We start from the raw sequence: 13263 nt of genomic DNA on the forward strand, positions 1-13263 counted from the left end.
GGCGTGGCGTGGCGTGGCCCAGCCCCTGCCTCCTATCCCTGCCCCCCACCCCACTTCTCTCCCCCGGGACTCCTGCCCCATCCACCACCTCCTGCACTCTAACTGGCCACCCCCAGATCCCCCCCGACTGCCCCCTGCCACCCCATCCAACCCCCCCCTCATTCCTGACTGCCCCCCCCAGGACCCCTGCCCCATCCAACCCCCCTGTTCCCCACCCTCTGACCACCCCAACCCCTATCCACACCCCCGACCCCTGACCACACCTCCTAACTCCTCTGCCCTCTATCCAACCCCCCCCAGCCCCCTTATCGCGCTGTCTGGAGCGCCGGTGGCTGGCGGTGCTACAGACACACTGCCCAGAGCACCGGGTCAGGCCGTGACTGCAACTGCGCTGCCCGGCCGGCCAGAGTGTTGGGTCAGCAGTGCGGCACGGAGCCTGCAGGGGAGGAGGAACAGCAGGGGAAGGTCTGGGGGCGAGCCTCCCAGGCCAGGAGTTCAAGGGCCTGGCTGGAGGGTCCCGCAGGCCGGATGTGGCCCGCGAGCTGTAGTTTGCCCACCTCTGCGTTAGCTAGTTGAAGGTGCAGATCTCATATCTTCTTTTCATGCCTGCCTCTAGAGGACACCATCACTCATTCATACACACAAAGCTAATACCTTACACTAAAAGACTAAGTTCCTCAGACTGTAACTAAATGTGCACATACACTATACGTGAAATATTGTTTAAGGTTTAAGAACTTTATATTTATGAAGAAATAAGCTTTATAGATTGTTTATAGATGGTTTGACTTGCTTACTTTGTGGGATAAGGTGGGTGAGCTCATGTCGTTTATTGGACCAACTTTTGTTATCGAAAGAGACAAGCTTTCAAGCTACACAGCTCAAGAGCTTGTCTCTTTCACCACCAGAAGTTGGGGCCAATAAAAGATATAATTTCACCCACCCTGTCTAATATCCTAGGACCAACATGGCTACAACAACACCACTGCAAACAATTGCTAACTACTGAAACCGTGCATTTTAATGATCTGACACTGCACTTTATTAAAACAATTAAAAATTAAAAGACTACGTTTAAATTGATTTAAACTGATATAAATTCAGGGTTTAGTGCTCAGAACAAAACTATTGCTGATGCTGCCCACTAAATACTTGTTTGCAGTGGATCAAATCTTAGAACCACTAATTTTATCTCATATGCTGCTAAAAAGGTATGGAAGTATTTTTATGCTATTATGTAAATATGTCATTTCCCTCTTAAGCACATTAGGTTCACTTTCACCTAAATAGGTGGTGTTGAGAATTAAGTAACCAAAAGGTGATGAGCATGACCAAGCTTTAGCTCTAGCTAAGTGGCTGTTCTTTTCCCCAGTGGAAGACCAGATGTTCCGTTCTGTAGAGGGCCAGGCTGCCTCAGATGAAGAGGAGGAGAAGTGGATAGGAGACCAGCAATCCCAGGTGGCTGAATTGAAGAAACTTCTGGACAGAGTCCCCTGTTGTGGAAGTGGGTATGTTTCACGGAAATTAGTGTTTAGGCTTTGGTTGTCCCATTGCAAATTGTATCACATGATTTCAGAAGTATTGTGGCTTCAGTAAGAAATGATAGAACTATTTCACAGAAACAAAAGGTAGCAATCCCCCAGTCACAGGACACAGATTGGATGTAATATACTCATCTGATCCTAACCGGAGTCAGAGAGGAAAGTGAAATATTGGGGAGTGGAAGGGGAAGGTATGTGCATGTGCCTGAACTTTACTCAATGCTATAGAAGAAAGTAAAAAGATAGATTTCCCTCTAGCATGTGGACCTTGGGCTTTCTCAACACGCATACCCCAACATGTCACATGAGTCTTTATTGCATAAACAATCATTCTGTATTAGAATTCCTTCTGGGAAATCTCCCCCTACTCTCCAGAAAAGATCTTTTCCATCATAATCCTCCTTCCAGTAATGCCATGGGTGAACAGGCTTTCCAGTCTGACCCCAGTCTCTTTCCAGCTGTACAAAATGTAGAAGATGTTAGTTCAGGCTCCTCAGCTGTCAACTAAGAGGAGATTGAAAACCAGTATAGTAGGGACCCAAACCATAAAGAGCTCTATAGGTCAAAGTCAGAAGTTTGAATTTATGAGATGCCAGGAGAACAGCAGGAAACCAGTCATAGCTCTTAAACAGCCTGACCTTGGCTGGGAGGTTTCACTAATTTTTCTTTTTAAAACATAGATGTGATGACAAAATAGTGAAGAAACTGATGTCTTATTTTGGGAGCACCAATAATGACGACCATGAGAATACCACTGTGGAGCTAGCAGAGAGAATCACCAAGTTAACTGAACAGCTTGAGATGAAAGGGAATGAAGTGAAAAAACTGGAAACAAACATGAAGGAGGTAACAAGTGCGAGGTTTACCTTATTTTATGTACACACAGGATTCGTTTCATTAATATTTTAAATACTCATGTTTTGTATTTACATCTAATTTCTGTTAGCTTTCAACCTTGTTGATGCCTCACCACAATGTCATCATTTCAGAAGTGGGGCCACGTCCTAGCTTTCCATGGCAACAGCACTTCCAATATGACTATTGCATGAACGTCCATAGATCTGAAGGTCTATACTGTGCAACACAGGCTGTTTTAACAAAATAACGTGTTTAAAATTCTGTCAGATATCCATGTGGATTTAATAGGTGGAAAGGGCACGGGACTGATAGTAGGTGCAGAAAATACATGGTTCCCCTGTGGTGTCTCAGCACTGGGTGAAAGGCTTCACATATACTATTACCAATCTTCTCACCAGTCCCCCAAAATAACCTTTGTAAATACACCTCCAGTTGGCTCAGTTGCAGGTGCTCAACTTAGATTAAATCTTACAGCTCACTGACAGACAGAAAATCTCAATCTCAGCCTTGCGGGGCTGGGGTTACCTCAATTTCTAGTGTGGACATAACTTCAAGGTTCAAAAGACAAATGTGTTGTCTCAGTATCTTCACTAATCTTATTTAAATGCACAAAACCTCAGCTACTCATCTGTGTAAATGCCACCAGTCTTTCCCTGACAGATGTATTTAAAAGTAATGAATACAGAACATGGCCCAGATAGTCATCTGTACAACAGAGAAGCAAGTAAGTAGCATATAATACCTTGGTACAGCTGGAGGGGAATAAGGGGGAGGAGGAGAAAATGTGGCCATAAACTGCCTTACAACTTGCCTGATTGGGTATGGCAATTCATTTGTTTCTGTGCCAGAAATTGTGAATACTATAAAAATGTTATCACCTCACATTGTTTTAGCCTAATTTGTTCCAAAGTTTCATCTGCTTCATAACCAAAAACTGGCTCTTTTATGCTCCTTTGCTCAAAAGAAGTTTGTGGACTTAGTGTTTTTGGAATGATTTTATTAACCACTAAGGTCTGTTTAAATTCATAACTGAACGTTCAACTTTTCTGCATGTTGCCACTCAGTGGCTTTATCAAGATTTCTGTTTCAAGGACATGCTCTCCCCTCCCACCCCCACACACAATGAAATTTGCTTAAGGGGAAAAGTGTGGAAAACGAAAGGAAGACATACTTGCACCTGGTACAGTGTAGTAGGGATTGAATACAGTCAGTACACTAGGTTCTATGACAATGTATCCCCGTAATATTACCTAGGTGAATGGAACGCTTTGCTTCTGTGCTGCTTAAACACCAGCCACATAAAAAGCTAAATTTACTCTATTCTTACAGATGGTGGCCAGGTTTACCTCTTTTCCTTGCCTTCCACTCACACTCTTAGATGTATTCATCTTCCTTTTGCAGAGCTAGGAATGTCCTGTTTGTAACCTCTGCTGATGGATAGGAGTTCTGTGTAACTTTCTCAGAAAAAGTCCATTATAAATTTTTAGTAATTATACTAGTATTCCAGAAAAAAAGTATCAGCTTTTCCTAAAAATCATACCAAAAAACCCAAGATAAATTTCACATAGATCGTAGCATAACCACAAATTTAAAAATCATCATTTGTGAATCAATTTGCCTTTGTCATTAGATGAATTGCAAATCTAATGGACTGTATATTGCTGGTATGAAGGCATAATTTTAGTTGGTTGGTTAGCTTGGTGCTACTGCTGCTGTAAAGCTCTTTGGCAATGAGAGATGGTGATCCTGAAAGGAGCAAAGATCAGTTTTGAAAAAGTGAATGCTCACCTGAACTTTCTAAATGCACAAAAAGCGTGCAGGAAAACTCTTAATACCCTCTCTCACCAAATTAAATACATTTCCTGGTTTAATAAAGAAACCACGAAAACAAGCTGTCACTTTCCATGTTGAGTTGGGGAAGCTAGCACACAAATAGCAACAGGTTGTTATTTAGATTTACAAAACCAATTCTGAAAGATCACACAAACAACGTCAGCAGGCAGGTGAAGAGCAAGAGCCGCACATATTGACCAATCATTGATCCAATCTAAGACTACAAAAACCAGAAGATAAAAGAGGAGCTAACTTTGATTCCTTTTATAGTGAGCTCCAATTCTCAATAACTGAAAAGTCTAAGTACCATCTACCAAGGACAGGTTAATGAAGGTGTCAGGCTTAGATGATAGATTAAGGAAAACATGAGAAAATTCTAAAGATATATCAGCACTTTACAAAGCTTTGTGCTATGAACAAATGTCTCAGCTTTGCAAGGCCAAATTAATCAAAAAGGAGAGAATTAATTTACACCTGTCAAAAATGCGCCCTTGTGTGCAAATAGGTAATCATGCAAGAATATTTCCAAGCACAAGTGCAAGTTTGCACATTTAGTTATGTCTGCATGTGTTTTTCTCTCTCTCTCTTTATTTTAATACATGCAGATGGAAATGAGCCCCCACTGTTGAGACTGGTCCAGAGTCTTCAAATAGGGACAATTCACTAGCAGATTCTGTACCAAACAATGGTAAACATAGAAAGAAAGGAGTTTAGTAAGAAACTAAAAATTGCCAAACATAATTTATCAAATCTCTATATCCTGGTTTTGTATTTGGGTATTTCTGTTGCACTTCTCATGTTAGTATGTGAGCACCCCATGAGCAGTAATGAATTTTACTTCATGATCCCCTTTGAGGTAAGGAAGTATCCCCATTTCACAGATGAGACAGATTAAGCGACATGCCCACAGCCAACCAGAAAGTCTATAACAAAGCTGGAACCGAGAGTCCCAGTCCTGTGCCTTAAAAATCGATCATCCTTCCTCCATATCTATTTTAGGGAACAATCTATACTTTATTATAGTCATCATCATCTAACTTGCAACAAATGGAGTCAGAGAAGATGATAGATATAGCCTATGTGAAGCAAACTACCTTGGAGAACTTTTTCAACCTACATTGAGCCACCATCTTCAACTGCTGGAGGAACAGTAAAGCACCGAAAGCAACTACAGACATCTTAGATGTAAACAGACTAGGGGATGAAGGGAAACTAGCATCTATTTCATAGTAGGTGGTGATAGAGCATCAAGAGGTAAGAACTGTCTTGGGAAAGTTAGTATAATAGCAGCAGACTGGGAGGTGCAGAAGAAAGAGCACCATAGGCGAGGCTGGGACAAGGAGACAACAGCAGAAATATCCAGTGATATTCCGAGCAGAGTATCTATAAAAACTAAAGCAGGTGGTTATGACATTGGACAGCTGAATGCTGGGTGGGCAGAATTAAAGAGGCATGCAAACTAAAGAGAAAAGATTGAGTTTTTTCCAGAAGAGTTTGTTTAGTGACTGAAGGCAAACAGCATGGGGTCTGCTGCCTTGCACTAGCATGCAGCAGAGGACATCCAAGTTCTTGTGTCTTTTTCCCCCAGTGTGGCTAAAGATAAGATGCTCTGAAAAAAAATCTCGTCAAAGGGGCAGACTGGGTTCCTGTTGGTTGTCGATGCAGAGGGCTGTTCAGGTTCAGAATAGCTGTTTGTGAAAGAAGCAGCTGCTGCCTAACACATGAGGAGGGTGGTGCAGGAGAAGAGAATCAGAGGGGCTAGAATATTGGGGAAACGTCCCAGAAATTTTTAAGAAAGAAGTGCTCTGATTAAGCAGATAAAGGCCTTTCCTCCCCTGCCCCCCTTTCATTGATATATTGTCCCTTGCATTGTACAGATGCGAGGGGAAAATATAGCTCTGCTTCACGTGTTTGTACATGGCTGTAATTAGAGCCCTGTGCTGATACAAAATTCGCAAAAATTATCCCGGATATAAAGTAGGTATCCGCAGATTTGCGGGACTCTCTCTCTCTGGAATGGGCAGCACCTATGATGTGCAGGATATCTGCAGTGCAGAAGAGGAAAGGAGGAACTCTGCTAGCTGAAAGAAGCAATAAGATTAATTCACAATAGACCATTCCCTCCCCACAACCTCAGAGAGCATTAATTGTGCCTTAGCCTGACTGCTCCCCGGTGATGGTGATTATGTTGGGTGTATGTACAGACAACTAGTCGTTTGTTTGCTTAGCTCCTGCAAAATTGGTGTTCACTGAGGAACTCTCAAGTCACTATTTGGCAGAGGATATAGATTAAGTCATCCGAACTGCACGTTGTTCAGAGCTGCAAAAAGAAAAGGAGGACTTGTGGCACCTTAGAGACTAACATTTATTTGAGCATAAGCATCCGATGAAGTGAGCTGTAGCTCACGAAAGCTTATGCTCAAATAAATTGGTTAGTCTCTAAGGTGCCACAAGTACTACTTTTCTTTTTGCGGATACAGACTAACACGGCTGCTACTCTGAAACCTGTTCAGAGCTGGTTACTATCATTTAGGTCACATTAGCATCTTGGCATTTTCCAACCAGCAAGGAAGACCGTTCTTGTTCCAAAGACGGCGTAGCATCTGACAGGCAAGAGGTAGGAAAAGGGATACAACGTACAACCGAGGTGATCAGGATGATGACAGGCACAAGTCCTATTTCTTTACAAAAATGAAACTTGTAAGTTAAACATTAAGTTGCCCTTCCTCAACAATGCTGCCTTCTTGACTCTCTTCCACACCAAAACCCAGCTTTGATACCAGCCTCCACATGCCCTCTCCTCCCAACATTTGACATCCTCCCGCCACTAAATGAGCATTTAACTCATAAGAAAAATACATGAAACAAATAAGTAGATGACTTAGACAGTTTCTTGTAAACATATGGAAGTAGTAAGTTGTGAGGAAGGATTTAAGACCCTGATTCAGCAAAGTGCTTAAGCAGATACTTAAGTTTAAGCACGTGTTGAAATCCACCCCTATTCAGCAAAGCACTTGTGCAAATGCTTAAATGAGGAGAGGTTATTAGAACTGGTCAAAAATATTTCAACATGACTTTGTTCCATCAAAATATGTAGGCTGGTGGCTAGAGCACTTGGCTGAGATGTGGGAGACTGACTACAGAGTTTGTATCTCTCTGGCCTGGTCCACAGAATATTTAATTACTTTTACAAAGTTGAACAGCTCCAACAGGAAAGATGGGGAGAGAAACTGATCCTATAGCCTGGTAGTTAGGATACTGACTGGGAATGTGGGAGACCCATGTTTTATTGGTTACTGGCCAGTCCTAGAGATTGGCTTTGCAGTAGCTCAGGAAGGTCCTGATCCAACAAACCACTTAATCAACATGCTTAACGTTAAGCGCATGAGTACTTCCATAGGCTACCCTTCAGTGCCTTATTCGAACAGGGCTTTCTTGAGCTGGTCTGAAAACCATTGCCCTCTCCCCATTTAAGCATGTGCTTAAATGCTTTGCTGAATCAGGGTCTTAAATCTTTCCCCAAGACTCACTTTTCCCAAGATGCTGACAAGAAACTTGCTGACTAAATCACCTACTTATTACTTTATTTAATAAGTCTGTGTTCTATGCATAGTGGATGGGATAGAAAAAAGTGTGAAAGTTGTGAGAGAAGCAGAGCCCTCTCTGTATTTATCCTTCCTTGAAAAATATAGATATAAGAAAGGCTGAAGTACAGAATTCAGAATGAGAACAGTTACAATTTCTGAATAGTCTGGGGTTACACCAAATATTGAATGAAATGTCATGAAGTAGAAGAGCAAATACATTTCCTAGCAGCATTTATTCAGTGCCTTAAAGAAATATAGCAATAGAACAAAGTGAAGAATTTCCCTTCAGAGTAGTTTTCTGGAGCAAACTGACATTTACCAGACTGGAGGAAAAAAGTTAGCTTTGCAATTATTATGCAAGAGAACAAAAGCTCCAATGCTTTTAACTTCCTGTGTCGTTGTCCAGATGAAAGGCCCATTGCTAGGTGAACTGCAACAAAAGGTGGAGGAGACTGAATTGTTGAAGATGGAGCTACAGATGTTGGAGACTGAGAGAGTTAGGCTGTCCCTGGTGGAAGAAAAGCTCATGGATGTTTTACAGCTTCTTCAACAACTTCAAGACCTGGTACGGCAAGAAAGTAGTCCAAAGAACGGGAGCTGGTTTTGATAGTGTCCCTCTCAAACTGAAAAGGATGTTTGTACCTTACATCCAAATGCAAAGGTTCCCTTACATGCAAGACACACAGCTTTGCCACTGGAACCATCAGCTCCAATGGTTGCCTTGCAGCAAAGAGGAAAAGCCTAGAAGCTCTTACGTGTGACTCTCCAAAAACTTTCCCCTCCTTCCGAACAAAAGTTTGGAATCATAGTAGTTTCAGATTTTCTAAAAATCCACTAAATCAGGTCCAAGCCCCTTTCAGGGCAGGATTTAGTCCTCCAGAAGAAAATGCATCAAATATTAAATTGATAGCGTATGACCCACCCAAACACACAGCACATATAAGAAGCTGTTCTTTGGGAGCATACCTACATCACTGCATGGATTGCTCTGCAATATGAATTTCTAAGGATCAGTCAATACTGCAGAACCACATCATGATATTTTCTCAAAGGCTGGGTGTAGGGTTCTCTTTATTTCAGCTGTCTTCTGGAAGGAGCCTGCTGGCTTTCAACACTGCCCCAGTGATAGAGCTTTAGAAATAAATCCCCTCACATCAGACTGACCTCTCTCTCCCCATCTGAAGTCTCTGGAGTGCACAAGTTAGGCCTGCTCGCCCCCACATCCACAGGAAATATTTTTGGGAATGGGTTAGTGGCAGCCTGACTGCCTTCAATTCAGTAGAAACAGGCCTGAGAAATACTTGTCTGATCCTATTGCCACTACTTTAAAGGGCCTTTGCCTGGCACACCCCCAGAATGCACCAGGCATAGGTTATGCACATCCACATGTTACTGAAAAAAGGAAATGAACATAATCCTCTTACATTTCTATAACTCTTTTCATTCCCAAGCACTGAAATACCAGCCTGATGTACGGTCAGTGCTGGACTCAAATGCAGCAGCCTGCTACATTACACAACAGTTCCTCAGTCTTCTAGCACATCCAGCTGCATCATATAGGAGCATTAGTGCAGCAAGACGAGTACAACTTACAGAAGGAGCAAAACTACTTCCTACAGAACCAGAGATGTTTTTGAGAAACGTCTCATCCAAGTACTAACCCAGACAGGGGCTATTTAGTTAATCAGAGTTGATGGAATCACAACACAAACTGGTTCTTATTTAAAATGTGATGGGTCAGTCCTCCTTAAAAAGCTATTTTAAAATTCCTGCTTCAGGCAGGGGGGAGTGGTGAGAATTAACCAAGAGATGAGCAAGCTGGATAAGCTGTTGAACATGGGGTATGTTAGGAGCTGTACAAGTCTGCATTGCACTTTTAGGAGTTAATTTTTTAGATTAGGATTCAGAGCATCACCTGAATTTTCAGCAGAGCTGTACACTGTGTATTTAATTAGATTATTCCCACATATGACGACTTCACCATGCCTGAAGTATGCTGGTGTGTCTACTGCTGACTCTAGGGAACAAATGCAGTATCTCAAATTATGTTACCTTACTTTAGTGCTTCGCATAGCCCATTTTATTTTCACATCCCAAGTCTGACACTGCTTGCCACATGGATCAATAACAATCCAACCCAATGAAGGATGTACTATTAAGCTGGCAAAGAATGACTGATTGTGATTGACAGCAGGCATAAGAACTTTCCGTGTCAAGACTTCGACACGTCATTCACTGGTCAGCCGTGTTGTTGAAAATCATTCCAGCTTAGGAGATGATCCATCACACAATGTGCTACATTGTTGTGAAAATACTGCTTGATGCTAATCATTGCTGGAAATATGCCTTTGTGTGTGGTCATGTTCCCTAGCTCCAGTGAATAAAGAAAGATGATTTACAGGATCCCCTGTAGAGCCTGAAGAACGTCCCATGAGTCCTATGGAGGAGGTGCGTTAGACAGATGAATGAGAAACTGCAGTTACAGATGAATAAGCTTTTAAGGCTATATTGCCTCTGTATATTCACCCTTATGGATACAGCATTCCCAGCATTACACAAGTGCAGGAACCTTCTAGAAAGCCAAGCCAGTCTGGAACCAAACAAACATCCTCTTGAATTACTGAATGTTCAGAACAGAGGTTAATTGAAGGGTCATGCATTCCCAAACACCCGAGTTCCTGCTTTCACTAAACCCAAGGGCTATAGACAAGTAGGACTCTGAAGAGGTGGATGGGACGGGACATGTGAATAAGCAGATGCAATAACACTTGAACTGCAGTTGTGAGTTGTGCAGTTGTCTTTTCTTAGGAATTGTTTCTGCCTATTGCCACTCCTTAGGGTTTAATCAAAACATCTTGCTCTCTCAGGTAGGTGGGCTGAGGGTGCTAGTTAGACTGCAGGACTTCCTCTCCCCCAAACGAGATTTAGGTACCAAATTGAGAGTGATGCTTTCTAAACACCATGTGGCAGCCTCAACCATTTCTAAAATGGAATCATTACAAAGGCAGGCCAGCCAAGCTGCCTCAGCCCTAAAAACTGGAGGTACTCTCAATGTTAAATAGATCTCAGTAGACAGCAGCCAAGAGAGGGCTGATTAAGGACCTTCCCCAGCTGTTTCCTCTGAAGAACACATGCAGTAACTTCCCCTAGTTTGTGTGTGCTTAAAATGGTATCAGACATTTCTGAAAATAGGTATGGGGGGCCTATTTCTGAGGCCTCACCCACAACTCATGTATTTGTACTGCCCATCTTTCAACACACAAGGGCTTTTGCATGAGCCTGGCCAGGACTTTGATAGTCCTGAGCATGCCTATATCCTGCTTGCATTCCATGATAAGCCCATGCATCTGGATTTTTCTGGCCACAAGCTTTTGAAAGCTCAGCTCTGTGCTCTCCATTTCCCTTTGAACTACTGCAGATTCTTTTGGTAAAGTCAGGAACTAAGGAACAGGGACACCCAAATCTTCTGTTCACTGTGCAGTTTGACTCAAAGATTGAAAAAGATTCCAAAATAGGACACAATGTTATGAGGAATTAATTTTGTTTTCATTTTCAAGTGCAAATCCACTGTACATATATTTAGATTTTGTTGTGTATATTAAGCTGGTGTGGGAGTTAATTGTTCCATGATATTGTTTTGTGTTTTAAAGAGCATATCTAAGCGAGCCTTGGGAAAAATCTTGCTGAGCACTTTGGAATCCTGTCGTGACCCCCAACATGGTAAGAAAGTAAAACTTTATGAAGAATAAGAAATGTGCAAAGTACATTTGTAATTCAGAGTCACTTGGGAGGCAGATTATATACCTTGTAAACAGTAGACAGAAAAGCAAAGTCACACTCCCAAAGGGGGAAACATTACTGTGCAAGACCCCTACTAAAGATGAAGGCTTCAAATCTTTGAAAGTACAGAAACTGGGGCATCATGCTGAATTTTACCCTTAAGATGAATTCTTCATCCCACTGAAATCAATAGAAATTGCCCACAGGGCCAGATTTTGCCTTCTAAACACATTAAATCCCTCCAACTTCAGTGTGGTTGCACACGTATCAGAGAGGAGAATGTGGGCCCCTAGTTTGTAGACTGACCACTCATCAACATTTACAATTCCATTGTCTAGAGCTCTTCTCTGCCTGACTTAAAGAGAAGTTACAAAGGAAAGCAGCATCTTTCAGTAAAGTCAGTGGGTCAAACCTGCTCTCCTTTAACAGCAGCCTTTCGTGTTCTTGTTACAAAAATTAAACTTGCAAACTCATCTCCCTGGACAATAGCCCACTGTGCAGGAGCTGCCTATGGAAGAACCATGCAGGCTTCACAGCCTGGAGGTTTAAATTTGATTACTTTGTCCCTGTTAGCAGAGCTTTCGCATTTACCTTCTTCAAAGAAGCTGGCACACTGTACCCAGTTAGTCTGCATAGGAAGACTGCCTGTAGGGGCTTTTAATAGGCAGAGAGAGGTCAAAGAACAGATAATGAAAGGGTAGATGCAGCCCGAGGGTTTGTTCTGCAGAATACTAACAACAGTAATTCAGGGAAAGTAACATGTACAAAACGCTCTGATTTCCACTGAGCCTTCTTGCCATACAAAAGGCTTGTCAGTAGTATGCAGTGATTCAGTGTCCAGACATTCTCGATCAAAGTGGTGCCGCTCCAGCCTGGGTGTCCTGGGAACAGGGGGAAATGGCACAGCAAACCTTCCTCCTGCTGCCCATGAGCACACACACACACACACACACACGGCAGCCATACCTGAGCTGTAGGCCTGGGGAGCAAAAGAGAGGTAGCAGCTAGTGACCTCTGAGGTACTGGCAGCTCCAAGGAGTACAGAGGAAGTGTTCTGGCAGGGCCGCGCTCCATCTTATGGGATAGCTGTCCCATGGGATATCTTATGGGATAGCACTTCCCACAGCACCCAGGAGGTATTGTACCTACCTTACAGGGAAATAACTACTCCAAGCAATGCCGCTGAGGCAACATGCCCTCTCCCTAGCCCTAGCACAGCTCGGCCTCCAGAGATACATAATTGAGAACCAAAGTATTTAATGTGGGAAAGCTGATGAAGCCCAAATCAATATATTCTCTATCTGTTCTGCATCACTTTTGCTATAAAATCCCTATGTTTCCTCTGCTTTGGATTTTCTGGCTTTGCACTTGATGTGACATGAGCTGCTTTCCAAAATCTCTGTAGTCAAACATTCTCACTGTGTGAGAATGCTACGCCAGTGGCTGATTCAGTTAGCTACATTTCATTGCTGTGACTTGAATCCAGTCTCCATTTGAATGATGAGTAGGTATTTAGACCAGCAGGGTGTACCCATCCTTCAGGGATGGGTTTTAGGAAGTTTAACTGCTGATGCAGTGCAGCACACAGACAGCCAATACATTTCAAAAATCAGTCTCTGTTATCACAAGGATGAGGGGATTTAATGAGCAGAGAGTTTGCAGTA

The 13263-nt window shown here is 42.6% G+C and overlaps 1 protein-coding gene across 2 annotated transcripts in view; it reads left to right on the forward strand.

Annotated features, from left to right (window-relative positions):
- Positions 1 to 13263, forward strand: part of EFCC1 (EF-hand and coiled-coil domain containing 1) — a 95709-nt gene that overhangs the window by 70921 nt on the left and 11525 nt on the right. Inside the window, exons 4-7 of one of the 2 annotated variants that reach the window (XM_048859583.2) lie at positions 1373 to 1508; positions 2222 to 2387; positions 8226 to 8384; positions 11470 to 11539. In XM_048859583.2, coding sequence (XP_048715540.2) covers positions 1373 to 1508; positions 2222 to 2387; positions 8226 to 8384; positions 11470 to 11539 — 531 coding nt within the window. The remainder of the gene's footprint in view (positions 1 to 1372; positions 1509 to 2221; positions 2388 to 8225; positions 8385 to 11469; positions 11540 to 13263) is intronic. The other variant, XM_048859585.2, reaches the window with a different exon arrangement.

This window comes from Caretta caretta, chromosome 7 (genome assembly GCF_965140235.1).
Source record: "Caretta caretta isolate rCarCar2 chromosome 7, rCarCar1.hap1, whole genome shotgun sequence".
Lineage (NCBI taxonomy): Eukaryota > Metazoa > Chordata > Testudines > Cheloniidae > Caretta > Caretta caretta.